Here is a 23,143-nt window from a genome sequence, read left to right as displayed (position 1 = left end):
TTTCTACAATCCATTTTCACTCCTACGGGACCACACCTTGATCCTTAGCAGATACAGCTGTATTTTTCTCTTCAGTTTACCTGTCTTTTCTCTTTACTTTCTTTTTTACCTGATGATCATATCACATTGAGAAACACAAATGAAGTGACGTCATGACTAAAGTCAAGATAACAGTTTTGGTTGGTTGGCCAACATATGACCCTAACAAGTAATGTATTTTGGGTCTGCTATTTAATTGTATTTAAAAGAGAAATTCAGAATATCTGTAAAATTCAAGAAAAATGTCTAATATAGTAGCAAAAAACCCAAATTCAGTTGTTCTCAATAGACTAGGGGCCTCCATTAAGTACAGCTTATAAGAACATGGATTTTTATCTAGAACAGCACTTATCTGTAATTAGTCTTTATGAGTATTTTAAGCAAGTGTTTGAAGTTTAGTGAGGACAAAGATCAAGATGTGGAGAATAATTTTTATAAGTTAATAATCAGAATTGAAAAAGACATTCTGCATGTGTTGGTGTAACAGCATCATCGTTGTGCCAATACAAGCAAAACAAAAGTAACAAAGAATTAGTTCAATTATTTTTAATATATTAAAGATCCTGAAGAAATTACTTGCAACATGCATGGTCCTGTGTTTTGTACAAGCACAGGATAATAATATCTTCAGATAACCTGTTTTCACAGTGGAGTGAATGAAGTTAAAGGTGGTTTGATACAATTTAATGGTAAATTGTTCAAAGTTGTCCTTTCTGGCAGAAAATGAACTATACAATTGTTTCTGTCTGTTGTGCTTACGGTTGTAATGTCGCTATAAAGGGGTGAAGAGCAGGTGCAAGGACAGACCTGCCAAAAGAATTGCTGAGCAGTGACTTACGCATTATAAGGAGCTTGGGTTTCAGTTTTCCCATTTTGTGCCAGATTGGGTAAAACAAGTATCTAGAAATCCTTCTACTAGGTAGACTAGAGTATTCCTACTGTGTTCCTTTTCAAAAGTAGTCTTTTGAAGGGATTAGCAGGATTTTTCTTTTGCATAATTATCTAGCGATGGATTTTAAAAAGAAAAAGTAGAGGTTTACTGCAGGCAAGCTGCCTCCCAGATAGTTTTGAAAAGTTTATCAGGTGTCTGAGACAGATTCTAGTGTTCCCCTGGATGAGGCTTTAATATTGTAAGTCCAAGGGTGCGACGTGAGAAAGGTCAACTATAAAACTGACAAATATTCCACTTGTGTCCTGGAGCCAGGGTAGGAACTTTTGTCTATTTCTTATATTATGTGGCTTTTGTAACCGTTTCTATACAGAAAGAAAAAGTTATTTTTATCAGGTTTTCGATATTGGTTTTTTTTTCCAGACAGACAGGTGCTTGCTCTGGTACCGCTCTAAGCTAGTCAGTACTGCCAGGTACTATGGGACAGTCCCTCAGAAGATCTTGGGCTCCGTGGTGTGCTATGATGCCTCTTTTGGGGTTTTGTCAATATGTGTGCTAGTTTCATCCTTTATTTTATCCTGCTAATTTTGTAGCATCAATTATGCGACAAGTTCACCTCATGCTTTTGACGATTTTTTTTTTTTTTTAATTCTTTCTTTTTACAGCGGTGGGACATCCAAAATGCAGCACGCTTTACACCCTATCATTTGGGAATCGCATAATCAATATGCAATTATTTAATTAATATCTTGTGGTAATAATGGTTTGGCTTGGTGACGTACTGACATATTAAAGTCATATTTTAGAGTGAGATGTCCCAATTGATTTGAGAATTGGACGAAAATTAAGAAATATTCACCCGCAAAGCAAAAGATATGCAGACCTACCGTTCTCTGATTATAACTGAAGACGCTCAGTCGTTCTGAGTCAGCCGGGTTCAGTAGCAGATAGGACTCTGGTACCGGTGATATTCCTTAATCTCAGACGTCAAAGCGCGTAAACAAAAAGCTAAGTATTAACCTAGCCATATGACTTGCCTGTAAAACACAATAAGAAAATAAGTTGTTTACATTTGATGCCTTTCCAACCATGAGGTTGCCCTTACTCTTTACGTGCCTAGCATATTTCAATTCATAGCACCATGAAGGAGAAAAAGGAGACAGTAAAATCGGATGCGATAGACTTGTTGGCAAGAGTTTCCACAATTCAGGGGAAAAAAAGGGAAAATATAGGCTGAAAGTTAAGAAATTTTTTTTTTTTTGGTAATATTCTGATTTTATTAGACTGTGGAAATACCTCCCAGAGGTGGTGGCAGAAGTTCCAAGGCTTTGAGCCGTTGTGAGACTTAAAGGGCTGCAACATTATGAACTGTACAGCAGAGAACAATAAGGTCTCAGCAGGAGAAGACAATAGAATATTCAATAAATTGAAATTATTGAATTGAATTTATGTATGAATGCCTGGAACAATTTGTCTGGAGCTATTTTTCAGCTGAAAAATATTAGTATTTATTTTTTGTAATGATCTGGGTTGAATCGCATTAACACCAGAGCATGTGAGAGAAGAGAGGAAGAATTATACTGAACAGACCGTTTTCTTCGCGTTTGAGCAGAACTAATGTAGAAGTTAGGATGCAACAGCAAATATCTGAAAACTGGAAAAATAAATAAATAAACTTGGAATTCGGGAACATTTGGGAAAAAAGTTGGGAAATTTGTTGCTGCAAGATAAGCCTAATATAATCATATTTTGTATAACCATATTTTATTATGCTTTTAAATTGTAAGAAAGAAATTTCCTTACTAATTTTAAACATAGATTTATATATCTGCTGCTAGTAACCCAATTATTTTGTCTAATGCCTGCTCTCTCAAACCTGTGAGACAGATGGACTAGAAATGGCGGTGCAGGTACATCCTCTCTGAGTTCTTAAATAAGGATTTGGGAAATCTGGAACTAAAGTTATGTTTAAAGGTGATGCCTTTCTACCAAGTCAGCGGGCTTTGGCGGCGGAGGCTGCTGGAGGTGGGCGAGCCGGCGTCGGCAGCCCCGGTGTGAGCGGGCAGCCTGGCGCTCTTTATCAGGATCCCTCCTCCACCCCCAGTACAAAACCCCGCATTTGCTGGTTTACTGTTGCGATCTGGGTATTTGTGCAATTACTACCGTACCGGCTGAATTCAGTTGTTCTATTCCGCAGTTTTGTTCCGTCTTCAGTCTTTCCCGGAAAGCATTAGCCGGATGATGCTCATCGCTAGGCTTCCCCTACAGTCGGTGGGAGAGACCAATCTTGCTAGAGAGCGATTCAGTCCCGAGTCGCTGTGTTCCCAGCCTGAAGGGGTGGTGATTTTCCTTCAAATATCACGGAATATAGCGGGATTAGGCCCTGTCAGGCTGGAGTTAACTTTTGTGAATCAGCTGTGTAAATGGGCTGCCCTCGGTGTTGGAGGAATGCAGAGGCAGCCAGTCTGGGCTGCCTTGTTTGGGAATCTTTGTAGTGTTCACTTCAGCGAAGGGACTTTAGATTCTCTTAGCAGAAATCCCAACTACTTTCTTATTACAGGTTACATTATCAATATAAGTTCTGTGCCCTCCCAGGTCTCCATAAGTGCAGGAGAATACTAATTTTCACACTGCTCGTTGCTTTGGCTTTTCTCACTGCCCTAATAAATACACACAAGATCAGCACTTAACTCGCATTGTCCATAAACCAGATCCGTGCTTGGTCACCAAACCATGGACTCAGGGCCTCTTTGTTCTTTTCTTGCTGTCTCTGAGGAATTCAGCAGTGTCAGGATTTAATTTCTAGTAACATGGAAGATGCTTAGGTGCTTGTGGTGCTGGGTAGCAGTTGGTGAGGAATTTAGGTCCTTGGTGGTAAATGAAGGGTTAGTCAATCATATGAGTCCTTTAACTACCAATATGATCTTTATCCTTACTTCTTAAGATGCTAATTTGAAAAATTATTTACTAGTATTTAAAAAAATAATAATGTTAAGGTTTATTAATGCAGTAAATCTAATTTAGTAGATTTTGAGAAGTGCCACATGACACAAAGTAGGTAGCTTATCATTAAGACAAGTCACGTTTATTTTTAAAAATAGAGTAGGAGGAGTTAATTTAACTAGCTAACCTTATACTGTGTTGTTTGCCCCTCCACGGCCAGCAGAAATGTTGAGTGGACTTGGCAAATCTAGATTATACTGCCAGCTGACCTCACTACGCATGTTCTTAGCATGATTATAGGGTTCCAGCTTGAATTTAAAAACGTCTCTGCCTAGAAAAGCGTTAGGCCTAGGTCTATATGTCTCGTGTACATTCATATATATATACATTGTGCGTGTGTGTGTGCATGGTTATGTACATAGAATCAAATGATCTGGGACTAATTTCTCATCTTGTTGCCTCTGGGTTAATAAAAAAAAAAAGGTTTTGCAAGTTTCATTTCTAAAACTTGATTATAGCTGATCAGTGAACTTTGCTAAACCAAGTTATTAAACAGTGAAATAGACTTTCAGAGGATACCCACGGACAGTTTTGTCAGATAAAGTAGAAATATTTCAATTTTTTTATCAACTGAGATAACATCTTAGAAAGAGAGAGTGAAATTTCCTATAAGATGTCATGGTGTTGGTAGGCTCTTTTTTTATTAAAGAGCAGAATTAAATGTAAAATGCTAAAACGGCTACGAGATTAAGTTATACAACTAGGTGAGACAGACATGTTAACCTGACTGTGTTGTAAGAGATGTTGGAAAAACATGGTTATTGGAGGAGACTAGTGTAACAGCACTGTATTTAAGGGTAATATAATTGAGGTCATAGTGAAAAGTTTTAGATGTGCAGTATAAAATCAGACCAAAGGCAGTATTATGGACATAAATGATGAAGAATACCAGAACCGAAAAGGGTAATGTTAGCTATCGGAAAAAGAATGGGTTTGATGTGAATGGATTTCCTATTACAGACTAAATCCTGCAGAACCGACGTGAAAAGTCAATTCTACATACAGAGGACAAGTCCATATTTATGCAGGCTATGTTTGAATAGTTGTAAAGAGTTTAATAACTTCCTTTTACGAAGACGTCTGTCCCATATTATCGCTGTATAAATCCAGGAAGGATTCATTGTCCTAGGCAAAGTGTCTACTGAATGATAGCTTGAAGAAGAAGAAGGGCTCAACACGCTTATCTGTATGTTTGGGAGGAGTTATTTTACTGTGGTGTCAGTCACAGGATTTTGTACAATCCTTCCTCACGAGGTGAACTCCCTGCTTTTGAGGCCTGTGCACTTTCCAGTGGATGAATACAAGCTGGGATTTTCCTTTGGCTTGTTATTTTCAATATCACATTATACGTGATGATTCAACTTGCTCTTTCATTTCCTGGGGCCAGGTATCTCAGCCAGCTTCAAGTTCTCAGAAATCTCCTTTGGCTCCTTTACTCATTGATGGGAACTGACAGTTGCATCTTTTCCCGGATGAGTCATTGATTCTACACAGCCAAGAGTCTGCCAAAAAGATGCTAGATTGTTTTGGTTTGTTTACGATGAGTGCATTAAAAAACAAGAGGAAATAGATGCGAAGGGCCTGATTTTTTAGCTGCTAGCTAAGTAGAAACCAAATAAAATGCACCAGTGCTGCTACTATTTTGTGGGCTATTGATGTTAGAATAGGTTGATCACAGAAGTCTACTTAAGCCGTCATCACCTGCTGTAGTCACACATGTACTGACAACGTGATTTATATTTGAACTGTTAATAAATGAAGCCTGGTCCACGAAATCATATATTATTCTCAGTAGATAGGGTGGAAACATTCCAACCAAATATTTTGCACAAGTTATGAAGGTCAGGTAAATAAAAGCTTTCATTGTCTCACCCTCAATTCCCAAGTTTTTTGTTCATTTTTCTTCCTCCCTAGCCCCCCTCAGTCTGAAACACAGAGTTTAGATAATGCCCAATTACAAAGCATACAATGGGTATGGAGAACGGTTGTATCTGACAAAGGCTGGATTGCAGCAAGAGCTTATCTGCTGATCAACTTAATGCTTATATGATTTTTTATTTTTTTTTGAAATATAGCTGTTAATTCAGAATTCACTGAAATCAGGTATAAGTAGCTGAAACTCAGGTTGGACACTATTGTAGTACATTACATACACACACGCTATAATTATATATTTTATATATTGCATACTCTATTTAGATAACCTGATCATTCTGTTTGAACATTAATAAATTGCTTCCTTCCCACTGAATTTCTAGGTTAAAAAATGCGACTATTCAGAAAGAGAGAAAAAGCAGCATTAAAATGCTCTGTTATCATAATTTATTTCCCTCCCGCTTACTTATTTTACAATTTTAGAGATTTTATCTTCAACTTCCAGATGTGTTGATTTGGAATTGTGATGAATCTTTTTCTCACGTTGAATATAAACCACGTGCGTGTGTTCACATCTGCCACCAAGAATATCTTCAAAAGATTGCTTTAGAAACACGAGGCCGTCGTGAACTCCGCGAGTGTGCTCCCTAAGCGGTGTGTGCAGTTTATGATGCACGAAAAGGAAGGTGTGCAGTATACTCTTTTCTTAGCTGTTGCAGCTTTCAAAAAATAGCCAAATCCATGAGGCTGTGTCCTTCTCATCGTCTCACCTAATTTTCTTAGAATTTACAGTAGAATGCCCTAAACTATTAATTTCAATTAGAGCAGTAAAGTTTTTTAGAGTGGCTTAAAGAATATAACTGACAACAGATTTGCTGAAAGAGACACCTAAGTTTGTCTTAAACCTCAGACTGCATTTCAATTTTCTCTTTTGTTTTAAGGGTTGGGCTTTTTTTTTCAGTCAGGGACATTTATGTACCGTAAATAATTGAAATCTTTATAAAAGTTTTATTTCAAAGACAGGCTTTGTAAACCTAGTGGGAAAACCAAATCAATTTTACTTTGTCCTGACATAGTACATATTATTCAGTGAGAAATAAACTCGATCCTTATTTTGAAGACTAAAAGCCTAACTTCTAATATTTAAAGAAATAACAGTCAGAGGTAGAGTGATCTCGGGGGCGCAAGTCTTTCTAGTTATTAGGAATTTGTCTCCGTTGCATACTGAAAATTAGAACCTGCTGAAATGTTTACTATAATCTATTAAATCATGTCGGTAAGAGTAACAGAAGAGTCAAAACAGCTGACTAAGCTTGAAACTATAAGTGAATATCATTCCCTGAAAGCAAATGGTGTTGGAATTTACACTGACACTACCTCAATAGCCTGATGGTAGAAGGGAAACAACTTGCAATTAGAGTACTACAGATGACCTTAACGTGCAGAGTATTGCTAAATTGTTCTGTTTCATAATGAACATTTGTAAAAGCATTCATGTGCTAAAATGGTGAGTACTCATTTCGGTCCCAGGTGGATGTGCTGGTAATGTCGCTTTATTTTGCAGAATGGTGTAACTGGTGTAACCTAATATTCAGGGAACAGATCTAATCTGTGTATAATTACATAGTGAAGTGTCCTAGGGATGGGTTTAACATATTTCGGCCACATATAATTATACTGCAAAACGAGTAGGGAACCCTGACAGCTCCTGAGGATCGGAAGTCACTGGGACTTCGCGGTGTTTATTGCAGGGTGATGCAGTGGTGGCCCATCGTGTTGACCCACTCAAGTTCTGCCGGAATTGTCCTGCAGTACAAAACTGGCATCCGAGTTCAGCATAAGCAAATTGTTCTGGCTGCAAAAATCCACTCTCTCTCCACACCCACCTAATTTATTGTTGAGTTTAATATCTCACTGTTTTTCTACTAAAGTTCCTTCTCTTGCTTTCTCCCCCATGGTGAGGGATGATGCCATCCTTCTTAAAGGGCCATATGTTTCATTCGGGTTCCTAGATCAAGATTAGGTGTTCTTTCAACTTAAATCTTCTCTGAATTCAGAGGAATTACACCAATTAAGTCTTGTTGATATCTGGTCCAATTGCTTTGTGTTGCAGTTTTTTCTTAATTAGACAAAAAATCTTCTTGTTAGCTAATCGAATTCAGCGGAGTTTGTTGATATTCATCAGGACAAAATTCTGTATTTGTGATCGTATATTTTGTGATTTATGGGTTTTCAAATATGAAAGAAATGTTACTATATCATGGTGGAAATATTTTTTTTTTTTTAAATCAAACATTAGCTTCAGAAAAAACATTATGCTTTTCATATAATAGCACAGCTGCTGAGTATGGGTGTGCTGATGTGGAAAAGTGACTTGACTTTTTCTAGGATGGCCTTCCCATCCACGCGTACATTTATATTGTATGTACGTCTGTGACACCTTCCAGACAGTGCTTATCAAATATGTGAGAGACTAAAATTATGTTATTTAGAATTCAAGAAAGGTAGAATAAGAAAACCAGTTGATCATGGATCTTTCCTTAAACCCAATCCTGAGACTCCTGTTAATACTAAAGGAGTGTAAAAGTGAATGTATATTAGGTTTTGTAGAAAAATACTAACTTGAACAATCTACATGATTCATGGTTAGACCAATGCATGTACAAATTTACCTTTTTTGCACTTGAATTGCACTTCGTTAGTCTAAACAGCACAAGTTGGCAATGTAGAAATTGAGGTGACCAAAATAGATGGGTGGATCCAAGGGTTGTTTTGGCTGCCACACGGGTACAGAGTTGAATTTTACTGTCTTCAAATACTTGGGCATTGTGCTTGGAGATAATGCTGAGAGTCAAGGCTTGTTATCAGAGATAATGCTGTCCAGGAGGAAAACTTTGAGGACCTAACAGTTAATAGATCTCATAGCTATGTCTTGTATCTTCACTCTTCTTTCATTTTTTTTAAGTTCTAACAATTCTGAGGGTATGGCTTGTTTTGTGACTCTCTCTGTTAAGTTTGTTGTTGGCTTTTTGTCTCCTCCCTGCACAGTGTGTCATAAAATGTAATATGAAGGAAAATGTAAGGGCATGCATAGGTTGTATTAAATTAAATTTAAAAATTCAGGAGATGCCTTAGTTTATGCAAATGGGCAGATATGAGTATTTACAAGACAAGAGAGTGAAATCTGTGCCGACTGAATGCCCATGGGGCAGCATAATTGGCTGCTTGGGACAGATGGCCTTTAAATGCTCAAGCTAAACTGGAATTAGGGGTGGTGGTGTTTCTTTAAAGTGATCGTTAAACCAGTGTTACTGCTTGTAGGTATTTTTTATTTTTATTTTTTTTTAAAATTCAACCAGTGTTACTGCTTGTAGGTATTTTTTATTTTTATTTTTTTTTAAAATTCAGGGTTTAACTTTAAACAGAAGCACGACATTTCAGTGGCAAAAGAGACCATTAAGTCTAACACACTTTTTGTGATGCCGAAAGGGGAATGGAAGTGTTGACCTTATTGAAACTACCTGATTACTTGCGCGGGAGGAAATTCCTCCTTGACCCCTGTTCATCAGCAAATTAAAACGGGAGTATTCTCTGAAGCTTGTCAGGCTGATTACACGTACTGTTGTTGCTGAGGTGAGCCAGCTCTTTCACAATGATGTATACCTTCATTAAAATCACACATAGCTGGAGTGGTAACAAGAAAACTATAGGTGTTTCTATCTAAAACTTAAATGCAGGAGATTTTATTTACATTACGTGTAACAGCCAGAATGCTAATATTTGTCAGGTATTCTAGTACTGGCTAGATTGAATTAATATAGCAGTAGGTTCTTTCATTCAGTTTGATTGAAGAATTTGAACCTACATGCAGGAAGGTTAAATCTTGGCGTGTGGATTTTCTTGTAGACCCATGATGAGTTTGACTACATGACCTGTATTTGAGATAATGTGGTTTTTATAACATTAGTTATCCGTATCGAGGATAACCAGATTACTCAGTGCTGTTTAGTTACCAGTAGGTATGCATAGCTGAGTCCTGGCATTCTCTCCTTGCACTGACTTCACCCCGTGTCTTCTTGTTCCCCCACTAGATCTGCAGCTTTCCCTTTCCTCTGGTGGATGAACATAATTGAAATGGTTTGAAACCACAGGTTCTTGAAATAAAGTTCATCCACAAATTGGAAGAAAAAGTAAAGTTTATAAAGATAATAAAATATTTTACAGAGAGACGATCTTTTTATTTATTAGCTACGCAATGCATTAGAAAGACTGTAGTTTTGATTGAACTACCCTGGGAAAACTTTACATTTTTGGTATTGAGGGGATGAATCTCCCTTCTCTTTTCCTTTTCAACTTTCCTCTAAAAGAGAACTTCTCCTGTAAAATGAAACAGTTGACGTAGCAATTGTGCTGAAGACCTTCACTGAAAGTGTAGGGTGCTATGTTGCAGACCATAACATATTAGTTCTTATTTTGCAGCGGCAAGCAGGAATTAGAGATGTTTTGTATTTCGTCAGAGATAGAAACTCAAAGAACTCTGTCCTTTTTAATTTGCAACATTCTGTCAAAGCTGAATAGAATTATTGCTGAAACTTCAATATAAAGTTAAAATTCTTTGCCTAAAGTCTTGTGTTGATGAAAGAGAAGTTTTATTCACTTTCATCTCCTATAGGTATCCAAAGTATTGTTTAATATGGAATAATTTTCTTTTTTCATAAATCTGTCCTATTTTGTGAGCTGTCTATTCCTAAAACAGATAGGACTGATAATAGATAACGTATTTAATTTGCTTTATCGAGTTTCTTTGCTGAAGTGGGTATTCAAAATCCATTAAAGGAGCATTAACTTCAAGGTCTTGGATATGATAATAAAATAGTACTGATGTGTTGCAGAGTTGAGGTCATCCGCCCCTCCCTCCCCCCGGCCTTCCTTAGAACCAGAGATACAGCAAGGAGGAAAAAAATAAAATTAAGTTGTAGAAGGAATGGATGCTTGAGTCTTCCTCAAAAGAAGAAATAGAAGACAATTCTAAATGTAGAAGTGTTTTGGTTTAGAATTAACTGCAGTGTTTGCTTTTTTTCTGGAATGGGGTACCAGAGTTGGAGAGCTGGATCAGTATGTCATTCAGCCTAAACCAATGTGTTGGATTTATTTCAGTGTGGATTTTAGAAAAACTTTAAAATGTACAGTTACATTCCAAGTAAAAATTACCATTTTGAAAAAGATAGAATATATTTTGACTTACCATTAATTAATAATTAGGTTTGATTCCTCTTAGCGTATTTGTCAGTTCTAGTTTAAACTGTAAGGAGGTTTAAGCATGGGGGAAATTGTGGAATGAAATGTATTTTACAAAGTTAAAATAGATCTGAATCGTCCTTCCCTGAAATTACTGGGTGTCGGAAAACTTCATACTTGCGAAGTTTTGCTTGTTTTCTTGCAGTGAATATCTTTTAAAACATGAAAAATCTCGTACTGTGTACCGTCACTCATGTTAAATACCTCCTTTCTGTCTCTTGTTCATCACAGACAATACACCATTCACAGTGTTTCAGTCTGATAATTTGTATAGTCAGATGCAGCGCATCTTTTTGACAGATAAAACATCTATTTATCTATGTTGGGAGAATTCAAGTTGTTATACGGGTGAACAGGGGGGCCTTCCCGCACTCCAATTAGGAACCCGTAAAGAATATTTGAATTAGTAAAATTTGTATGAACCGAAACTGTTTTCGAGTGCATTCAGGAATGTTTTGAGAAGATCTCATGCTTTTATTTTCTGTGTTAGACAGGGCTATGAAGAACTGGAAAGGCAGCTGAAAGAAGTCTTTAAGGAAAGAAGCAATATCCTTCGTCAACTGTCGAAGACTTCAAAAGAACTTGAGGGAATTAAAGTAAACCTCCAGGTTAGGTTGTGTCTTGGTTTCTGTAGGATTATTCACCTTGATTTTTTCATATTTCATATTCATATTCCATTTATTACAAAAAAATATGGGGTGGTGGGGTTTTTTTTAATATGTGAATAATTATTATTTTGTTGACCTTGCACTTAACATAAAACCAATGCTTTTAACGGAAAATGTAATCCTAATGAGTTGGGCCCTTTGTCCACTTAAAAACAAAACAAAACAAAAAAAAAAGAAGAAAAGAGAGCATAGTAGAACAAAAAAAGGAAGGGATAAGCTGTTTTAGTGGAGTTACCAGACGTTTGTCCTGTCAGCTACTATAAAGGATCTCCTTTACTGTTGCAGGTTGCATCTTTGATGATGAGTTACATCTACTCAGTCTAGTTTAGCTGCTCACTTTAGCTGCCTGACATGCTGTCTATGTGGTCTGACTGGATTTACTGCAGGGCATTACTTTACAATTTTAGGTGACAAATTGTGCTGGATGAGCCTGCAGCTAGAGCTGAGACACCTCTGCAGTTAAGTTGGGAGGTTTTGAGGTGTCATGGATAGGCGGGAAGGACAAGAGTCAGATTAACTCTGGAGTCAGATCAGCTCCTCAGAGTGAAGAGCAGATTAAAAATCCTTCTCTGGATTTGAGGTCCTGAAATCACCAGGTGTTCACTTAAAAGCACGCCTGTCTTTCCCAGATACAGTCTGTTGGTCTGGTGAAAACATTCAGACTCATTATCCGTTGAGATTTGTCTCTGTATTTTGTGCCATTTTAAAGGACAGTATTTTTTTGACATTGCGTTTTTATCTTCAAGTTGATGTAAGGTAGGTGGGAAAGATATAAGGAGTAGCATCCCTGTACCTGTTCACAGAGCAATACTGGTACTGTGTATCAGTACTGTGCTATATTATATTATTATGTCACGTTGTTTTATATTCCAGGCTTCTCTGTTTCTAATTAATATGAACTATTAAACTTTTTTTTTTTTGAGTGCTTTACTGTGCTTTATTATTGTAGGGGTTTTTCTTCTTACTTTTTAGAGAAATGCACTTCTCCTTGTTGAGAATGGGATTTCCTATGGTAGTACAGTTGAAGGTAGCACTCGGCAAAGTTATCCTAGGAGGTAGTTCAGACCCAACACTGCAGGGAGGCAGATACAGGCAAAGAGCTGTAGTATTATCTTCTGTATATACACCCTTATCTTTGTCATACAATCCTAATGCTTTTAGTCATCTCTTTGTTTCTAAATCTACTTATTTTATTTGATGAGCTCTCATTTAATATTAGAAAAACCAGCTGTGTACAGTTAGCTTTGCTGAGTTATGGTGAAAGAAAAAACTCAGGCTGTTCCTCCATTTCTCACGAGGGGTAATATCTGTAATTCACCGGGAGCGTTTTATGAAAGACGGCCAGATTAATCATTTCACAGATGAATAATATTTAAGATCTCTTTGGTAATAGAGTTCTTCCTTTGCTATCAGTCTTTGAAAAATGATGAAGCGTCGGCCAAAAATGATGTGCAGAAACTTCTGGAACTGGGCCAAAAGCAAAGGTAAGACCCCAACTCCTCCCTTCTCTTTCCGTTTCCAGACTGATAACTGTCAGACTAGGAAATTCCAGCTTTCCTTTTACTTTAATCTATAAACACTACTGTATTCCAGAGTCTGCTGATTACAGCAGTAAAGGAAGGGCAGGGGATGCTCTTTTGGGGAGTTTTTGAAACAAATTATTTATTTGCTGATATTGGACATATATTAGGAAAAGATATGAAAATGCTATAGTGAGATATCTGCTAAAGAAAGAGACTTGGGATTTCTCAGGAAGGTTTAGGTTTAATCATGAATAAGAATAATCATGAAAAAGAATAAAATCAGAAGTTTTAGAAAATTACTAGTGTGTGATAATGCCTAGTTAATTAAATTATTAAAGTATCTCAATCTTTGCATTTAAAGATGATGATATAAATATTTATTCAGGCCTCTTAATTAAATATTTGTGCCTGTAGGCGCCCAAAATCACTAGTCATTGTGCAAATGTAGTAACACTTGCACCGGGTATCTGTGAGGAAGGCAGTTAGGAGCAGGGAGAAGTATTCACTGCAGATTACTCGTTGCGCACTTCAGAAACAATGAGTTTCCATGGCTGGGAATGCAAGTTCCCAGCCTAGTCCTTTAGTCTCAAGTCCCCAAGTGCTTTGTCACAAGTAACCGTCGTCATTCTACTTCTCTTAATTCTTGGAATGCAGACCATCAAATAACGACGTCAATAACAGTTTTAATAACAAGAAAATGTCACTAATACAGGGATCACTTTCACTGGAATAATACTGTGTAATGAATGCAATTATACTTCATCTTTTTCCTTAGAATAAAAGTTACTGAAGGACTCAATAAAGTTCACACTTCTTTCATTGTTAGAAATGCAATACTTAAATCCCGTGGCAATCTTATTGCTGATACTGTGTTTAATAGAAGTACATAGGAAATTGCATTGCTGCAGAGAAGGCTTGTGGTAAAATGACCTTCACTTCTTCAATACACAACAAATAAGATCCATAATACAATACTCATAGAAGTTCTCATTCTTACTTTGATAAAGAAGGGTCAGATATGTAGAAGTCTTTCAGATGTTCCAGACAAATTTATTAAATGGTGAAAGCAAGACTTCAGCTAATGTCCTGTTTAATGTGATATGGCCTGGGTGCAACTGAAGGTATATGTCTCGGCATCGTAGCTGCCCTTGTCACGGACCCCATCCTTCAGACGCGAATGCGTTTTTGTAGTGGTTTGATGGTTGTGCAGCTTTTATGAAATAGAGAGATTAATTGATTAGAAGTATTAATAGACTGTGTAGTAAATAGATCTAGTTGCAGATGGGAAAATTGAGTCTGCTAAGGGAAAATTTTGCTACATACTACAAGTATGTAGTAAAACTACTAGTAACAACTACTTCCTAATCTCCTCCTTAAATCATCCCTTAAAGCCTCTCAAGGTCCACCCAAAAGTACATGTTGACTTTTGCTTCTAAGGGATTCAGCTATTGAGTGTATGGCACAGCGGCCCTTCCCAGAGATAAACCCTGGGTCGGTGCAATGTCGCCGAGCAGCCCTCACACTCCTTCAGAAAGTAAAAGGCTTTTACAATATACTCCAAGAAAATGCCTTGGAGCTACTGCAGGTACTTGACAGCTGTTTACAGGCTTACTGGATTTCACTTCCAGAGAGGTGGTGAAGTTCAGTGTAAGAAGGTGTTCAGAACGCGGCAGGGAATCTCCCTCATAGAATTTCACTAAGGAAGGGTCACAGTTTATTTGCCGAGAGCCTCAGGCTGTATTTCTTCTGGAGTCAGAGAAGAACAGTGAACAATGTGTTTTGCTTAAATCTATTGTATCTGAACCAAAATTGAAAATATATCCCAATATTAATCTTATGATCTTCTTCCTTTGGACAAACATGAGCTGTTTGGTCTGTGAGCACTGCTTTGATTATTCTCTGCAACGGTGGATGATAAAGTAAAGTTTAGAGTGCTAGAATTTCAGCTTGTGTAAGTAGATACAGTTCCGCTGACGTCAAATTAGGTATTTTTTTTAAATCCCTTTTATGTGAATTCTTCAGTACTTAGCAAGTTGCAAGTAAAACGTGGTCACTTACTATGATGCCTCAAGTTTTGTTCTTTCTGTGCACCATCAGCACTTTGAAATGATGGCATCTGTTTGTACGATAAGACAGCTCTATTGTGCTCATGGTGCATTGGTTTCATGCTGCTCAATCACTGTTTCAATTAAATCTGTTCTGTACTAGTGTTGCTGAAATTGCTAAAAGTAGTAAAGTTATCGGCTAACAAGAAAGATGATGCAGCAGCCCACAAGGTCTCTTCTTGTGTGAACTCGATGGTTTCCATTCCAGTTTAGTTTTTGCTGGGCTAAATTATTATCTGTGTGTAAATCTAGTTCTGTGTTGGTCTTCTGTGCAGGTTTATCCATGCAAGCAACAGCCCTGAAAAAGCTTTGAAATTTTGCTCTGAAATTAGAAGAGAAAAAGCTCTTCTCATTTGCCACAGTCCCAAAGCGTGTCATACGCTGTGGGTAGGTGACCTGCAGAGGATGTCAGCCTGCTGCGGTCCTCGCAATTTGGAGAAATTCTCTGCCTGCATCAGTAATACGAAGGGATTTTTTGATTCAAATAAAGGCCAGTCCAAGCAATTATCCTCTTGTTTTTTTTCCGGTATGCCAGAATCTTCTACTGGGTTTTGTGTCGCTTATCTCTAGAAAGAGCTAGGTGAAGGTTGAATTTTATCTGAGCATTCTTTATTTATTTATTTTAAAGCAGGTATAAACTAGTTCTCATCGATAGTAGTATGGTTCCTTTTCGGTGCGTGTTCAGTAGCCCGCTTTCCTCGCTTTTTTTGGTGCCAATCGTTTTTGCTAGAAATTATACACTGGCAGATGTTTTGCACAGCAGGCTATTCAGTAGATGTAAAAGGTGGCCAATTTCCATGACAGATTATTTTTGTCTTGCATTGGCACTATGGTTCATGGGGTCATTATGATTTTATGAGCAAGACTCATAGACAGAGTACATCTGCTTGTTACGCTAAATAATTAAAGGTGCCTTTTCTTGAATCTGAAGAATTATTTCTTAAAGGACACTTGTGATGAAGTTTGTGTTCTGTGTTTTCAATAAACCAGGGAAGAAATGAAATCTCTCCAGGAGGCCTTTCAAAAGCAGCTTAATGAGGCAGCTGAGAAAGCAGAAAAGCAGCAGGCTACCGTGAGTGATTCCCTGTCCCTCTTTCATTATTTTTGTTTGTTTCTTCTCTCTTTTTTTTAATCCTTCTGCCTTGAGAATTTGTCATCAGGTCAAATAACTTTGCATGTAAAAAGCTTGGATTTCAAGTATGTGGGTAGTACTCTACAAGCTTCAGAAGAAAGGAGCTGAAAAAGGTTTGTACGTTCAAAAGTGCTAATTCCCCGACTTCACTAATTTCTGTGGGATTTAGGTGTGTGTATATACTTTTGGAGATTTGGGCCTGGAGAATTGGACCCAACTCCTTTCTCTGATGAAGTTATCTTTATGGAGCCTCGTGTCTCATCTGTACCAATGTACACTGTCATACATCCATTGACTTTTTTGGAACCACTACCGATTTTCAGCAAAACAGGGAGAAGAGTGTCTGACCATAGTAGATCTAATTAGCACTATAGGAAGGTATTAAGTCCCATTAAGATTTTATACTATAATGAAATTCTGTTTCTGGATAAATTGTACGATTCATTGGATTTTCGTGTAGCACTGTAATGTTGTGGGGCATAAATGGCCACATTTTGCTATTGCAGGGAAAAAAAAAAGTAGATCGTGTTTTCTGTGTAATTCTAAGATGTAAAAAGGAAATTTTTCCTATGTTGGTTAGTAATATTCCTATAACACGAACATCACTGAGCATAATTTGACTAAATGTCCAGAGGTCCCATCAAACCTCAACTGTTCGGTGATTCTAACTCTGGACTTGAAAACAAGCTGCCATAAGGGCTTATAGATCTGTTTTTAATTTCATATTGGATAACTACTGGTGGATTTAGTAAGATTTTACTGTCTTCCAGGCTTACAAAACAAGGGTTCCTCCAAGATAGATGTTTAAAAGCAATTACTAAATTTATCAAATATTTACAAATGCCTCCTTTTGTATGAATGTGATTCGTAAGTGGCTTTATGCCCTTGGTGAGCAAGATGTGAGAGTGCATGTTTCACGCGCTACCTTCTCATTAGAAACCATGTAGATTTTGAACAGAAGTGTTTCTTTTGCAGGTTTCTTTCAATTAACATGATTTTTTTGAAAACACTTTTTTTCCCCCTTTGTCACTCAGAAGTCTGAAGGGTAAAGCTACTGTTTTACCTATGCTTGTGTCTCCCACCACATGTACTTAGCGGATTTTTGGTACTTGTGATTTTGTCTGGAGAACAAAAATCCTTTTTTTTGTTCTTGAGGGGACAAAAGAAGTAAACCGAATGCCGTATTGAATTGAAAAGAATAACATATTTCTGGGGTCTTTCTCAATAGCCAGGGCAGCTTATATCCAGGAAAAAAAATCTGCGCTTGTTTTAAGATGGTGAGATATATGGTCATGAAATAAGAAAATGCTGAGTTCTGCTAAGTACTCAGAAGATGGTCAAAAGTTCCTTTTTTTCAGGTGCATGGGCACGTTGCCGCTAGCTTTTTCAGCGCAAGGAATTTTAGTCCTACAAATTGAAGGTGGAAAACATATTTTGTTATTTAATCTCTGTATTAGATTTTGATATTCAAGAGTAATTCAGCTGTGGGTTAAATACATCTCAGGTGTCGTGAATGGATTACTGGCTCCGTTGTTCTTTGTGATATAGTGCTTTTTTAAACCTGAGCAGCAGTGCCTTGTGTAAATTCAGTCCACACGCTAGCACTGGGAAAGAGCACGAGATTTGTTCTAGACAAGTCAAACAAAATGTACTGTTAGCTGTAAGCAAAAATATTACCTAGTGCGGAAACCAGGAAAAAACCCTCTGAGTTTATAACAGAACTTGGCTGGGAGTGTTGTCAGCTGCTTAGAGAAACTCAATTCTTGAGCAAGATTCTAAAACTTGCCAATAATAGAATATTAAATTTGCTACTTGTTTCAAGGAAAGTAGAACTGTGCCCTTGGTTTGTGACATTTATTTCTTTATGCCTCGGGGTACGAGGTACATAATGAAGCTCACCAATACAGTGAGATTGAATGAATATTCAAACAGTGCAATAGAAATGGAAATAAATATTATTACTGTCACACAGGGTTGCTTTACACCTGGTTTCTCCGTGTGTTTCATCTTTTTCTGAAAGCAATATGAGTGCTATGAAAGACGGTCCAGGTACTTTGAGGCAAGCCTAGCTAGAGGATGGGAGCTTGAATTTAATTCTAATTTAATGAATTGCGAGTCTTGTTTCTAATACAATTTAAGCACATTTTATTCTACAGGATTTGGTAAAGTAAATCTTGATTATCGTCAGAGTAAATAAGAATAGAATTATGTTTCTCAAAGCCCCATGAATAAAAGCCTGGAGGGGAGTTGGAAATACATCTTTCTTTTCTGCGCTTGCCAAGGAGCCATAGTACAGTGCTTCCTGTGTGCTCACTGGCTGCATATATTCCGCAGGGAACACCTGCCTGAAGGTGTTCTTTATTAGGTAAATGCAAAAGTGCAAGTAAGAATCTACAAGAATTCAGTCAAATTACATGAAAAATAACCTGGAAAGAATCCAAGGACTCTGGCCAAACCAAAAGGACAAAGGAGTTGCGGCAGCAATGCATTACACTTTGCATCCAAGTCTTCTGCAAGGTATGGCAAGACTCTTCACCACCAGTTGCACAAACAGTTCAGCAGAAACAATGTTATCAACGTTATTGTGCGTGCTTATCCATTTTCTTTTTGGCCCTTTAAGGTACCCTTTAGGTAGTAACAACTTTCTGAGGGTAGAAGCAGCAACTTGGGTTTAAGGAAACAAAAAGGAGGTGTAAAGACACTCCTGGTCTTTGCCGTACTAATAACAGTGAGGACTGACCTGGGGACCCTTAGCAGGAGTGAGCGCTCCCTTTCTGGGTCCTTTGTCTTCTCCATCTGTAGCACTAAAGTACAAAGAACAGGGGCAGTCCACCTTGGGACAGGTCTTTTCTAGAAAATATGTGGCAGACCTTGGATAAATTATATCCCTCTTGTTTCAGCTGCTCTATCTGGGATAGTAGAATGTGCAGAGGAATACTAGTTACGATAAAGATGGTTTAAATTTTAGGGTACGTTGCAAAGTTCAAGGTCAAATACAGTCTTGCAGAAAGCCTTGGGTTGTGAGGGAGCTTCTCTACAGACCATTTCACACTAGAACTATGGATTTTTTTGTATATCAAAAAGCATTTATTAAACTGATAAAGCTTGTTAGTCGGAAGCACCCTAGTGGGTTTAGTTATACAACATGTATATAAAATGGGTAAGGCAATTCCAAATAACCTGTGGTCCTCTTGAACAATTGATGAAGGTTGCCAGAGCGTTTTGGTCTGCATTTAATATCGAATACCTAAGCAATTTATAATAGGTTGTTATGCAGTTAAAAAAAAATGTATTAATAATGTCAAGCTATATCTCTAAATGTGAAGTGGAACCACTTCTTCCAGAAACAGGTTTAGGGACCGTGGACTAATTTTCACTTTTTTTAAGAAAGAGGCAGAGGGCAAATAACACATGTAACTTGAAAGTGTTGTGTTTTGTTGTTTTGTTTTTTTTTCCAGTGAATTTCAGTAAGTAGGGTAAGTAGTGATTCTGTATCTCTGCATTAGGTTAACAGGCTCTTGGAGCTTTTTGGAGAAGGGCTCTTCATTTGACTGTGCTTCGTGCTAACTGCTTGTATCGTAAGAAATGGTTATTTTTTAGGAAGTGACCTTGAGGTTTGCAAAGTTGTTTCCCATTAACTGCAATTGAAGTATAAAAAGAGCTGGATAGCTCTGGATGAGAGAGAAAGTAAAGAAGGGAACAGGGAAATACTCAAAGGTAGTTTGGCTAAGTGGACTAACCTTAGTCTGCATTTTACATTTTGTTCCCGTTGGTATTTTATACCATGCTAACGATTTTTGAAAAGAGACGGTGGCGGAATTGTTTGACAATACAATTATAGCACCGTCTGTCAAAATAAAGGAGAAAATACGTCTGTGTAAATTATTTTTTTCCCAGTTGCTCAGTGTTCACTACGAAAAATGAGAATTAAGAAACGCATTATGCGTGACTCGTAAAAATAAACAATAAACAATATGGTTATTTTGAAATCAGTAGGCTTTTTCTTAGTCATAAAAAACTAACAGAATATGGGGAATTTAATTCAGAGAGATCCACCACCAAACAAGAATCTTAAGACCCATCACAAAACTCCTGCCCGTAATATTTTTAATAAAAAGATCAGGTGTTCATTTCACTTCCAAAATATTTATTTTGTTTAGTAACAGCCCTTATGACAGGTCCTAAAGTCCTAAATGTGCCTTTGACAAATGTCTGGTTTATTAATTGAAATATAACTTACAGCTTAAAAGTTACGTTCATCTAGGAAATCCTAGTACGTAAAAATATATTTAGCTTTGCTTTTAGAAGTATTTATCACTTTGTAGAGCACTTTTTCCCTAAGGAAAGAATATTTCCTACGATTTAGGTGATAGGCTAACCTGGTCTCCCTGGATTTTGGAGTCAGTTCCTGCACTGTAACTTGAAAATTAGACCCTGAAAATTAATGTTGAGTCCGTTAGAGTTTCCAGATGTTGCCAAAGCAGTTAGATGCTAATGAATGTATTCCAGTGCCATTTTAAATGCTCATGTCTTAGTCCTGAGCGAGATACGGGAAGTCTGGAGGTAAGCAAATAAGCATACAGCTGAGCTCTGACTGTGATAACGATGCTCTATTGGTATTCTTCCTTCCTTCGTCTGTAGTGAATAACTAACTATTGTCTGACTCTTAGAATTAGGTCACTGCCATCTGCTAAAGCATCCTGTATTTCGATGGGGGAAAATTTAATTTGAACATTTCAAGGTCACAAACTGCTGTGAGTAAAGGCCACTGAATGGAAGCTGTTGCCTTTAATAAACGTAATGAGCTCTGAAACACACAAAGCTCTGAGTACCTTGGAAGTTTGTCTCCAGGAGACAGAAGCAGTGTCCTTGCTTAATATTGCAAAGTTCAGCCTTAGAACACCAATATATTTCAATCATCTATTTTCATAATTACAGCTAGACAGTAATTAAAGGCAGCAACATTTGGAATGAGGTGAATGTCACACGAGAACAAAGAGTGGGTAGAAAGGAAGAAGAGATGTAGAAAGTTTCTTAGTTTCAATTTTTCAGTTTCGTGCCTTTTAATTTAGAGCTGGGTATAAATGTCCATTCTTGTTTATTATACTATCGTGATTTCGTGACCGAAAGTAGAATTTTTACATCTCTTCTGGAAAATGGGATTATGCCTTGTCGTTGGGACTGTCTAAAAGCATTCATGCACATTGTCTCATACAGACTGATCTGTCTTAAAGTATGAAATTATAGACATAGATGTACTTAAATGGTTATCTCTATGTTGGCTCCAGTAGCCAAGTCATATAAATCCCTCCCATGTAGCTCTCTATAACTATATGTTATGACTAAGTGGCTCTTCAGCTGGTAGAGATTTAGTAGAAGCGCTTTAAAAATGCTGTTATAATATGAAAGCGCAAATGAATGACTTTTTAATTAACACTGGTATTATTTTTAGAGAAGAAAGGGACTTAATTTTTTTTAATTATTCAGATAAGCTAAAACAATAAGTTTGCACTATTTAAGATGTCCGTATCAGTGATATCAGATGCGTGTGTATGTGAGTAGTAATTAGCAAAAATTACTGGTTTAACTAACAGAGGCTGCTGGTTAAATTAACAGTACTGTGGTGTCTGAAATATCTCTGCGCTAGAAGATCCATGCTGATACGTACAGGCTATGTATAGAGAGTACACTGACAATAATTTTTGTATCATATCTCTTTAACTATTTCATACATCCTCAGATTTAGAAGTGAAGTGCTTTGAAGGAATATTAATATTCTCTTGAGAGTTACGGCTAAGGAAGGGAGCACTCTTTAGTGGAGGTCATTATATTATTTTTGTCAGTATTTAGTAGTAGCTGACAAATCTTTTGAACAGCTGAAAAAAGACCCACCATGTGAATAGTTATTTTATTATTCCTCCCCCGCCCCCCCCGGTTAATCCTGATCTCATGTTTTGATTGTGACCTTTAATTTTTGTTGTGCGACATCTTCATGTTTATTTTACAAAGTGCATGGACTAAATGGCAGTATTTGTGGACGTGATTGCTAGGCAAGTGCTGAACATATTGGTCTTCTATTAAAACCTCACCCTCAGTGGTAGCTGGATGTGTAGCTAGTATTTCCAACAACAAAATTTTGGGAGAGTTTGCAAAAGAAGTAACACTTAACGCATGTCAGTTGGCACTAGTGTCATGGCCCCCCTACCTTCTTTTCTCTCTTAAGCGATGGTAGTGTTCTCTGACTTCTCTTTTGATACAGATGAGAGTGATGGCAAGTCCGGTTGATGGTTTTTAAATTACTGACATCTGTCTACTTGAGTGGGGACACGATTCTAAGTACAGCTGTCATATCATGCAGATTCGCTGTCGTTTTTTATCTGCCTGACATCCAAACCATTAATCTCTAGGTCAATGTCTCTATAATCCAAATCTGTTGTCTTACAGAGGTTTTGTTTTTCTTAACAAGGCTGCTGCAATGTCAGGTGAACTGTCGCTTCCCATGAAACATAGGTAGGCTTTGGTATCAATGGGGAGAGAACGCAGCATGGGGTGTGTATAGGGATGAGGATTTTGCTAATTTAGGTATCCGAGAGCATCCTCCTTCAAAGTGA

The 23,143-nt window shown here is 37.4% G+C and overlaps 1 protein-coding gene across 3 annotated transcripts in view; it reads left to right on the top strand.

The window, feature by feature from the left end:
• The window catches only part of LUZP2 (leucine zipper protein 2), a 215,788-nt gene that overhangs the window by 84,004 nt on the left and 108,641 nt on the right, over positions 1-23,143 (top strand). For all 3 annotated transcript variants that reach the window (XM_074586277.1, XM_074586279.1, XM_074586278.1), the window contains 3 exons: positions 11,595-11,712; positions 13,186-13,256; positions 16,391-16,472. In XM_074586277.1, coding sequence (XP_074442378.1) covers positions 11,595-11,712; positions 13,186-13,256; positions 16,391-16,472 — 271 coding nt within the window. The remainder of the gene's footprint in view (positions 1-11,594; positions 11,713-13,185; positions 13,257-16,390; positions 16,473-23,143) is intronic.

This window comes from Larus michahellis, chromosome 4, assembly GCF_964199755.1.
Source record: "Larus michahellis chromosome 4, bLarMic1.1, whole genome shotgun sequence".
In the NCBI taxonomy this organism is placed as follows: Eukaryota; Metazoa; Chordata; class Aves; order Charadriiformes; family Laridae; genus Larus; species Larus michahellis.
This window is presented reverse-complemented; position numbering and strand designations above follow the sequence as displayed.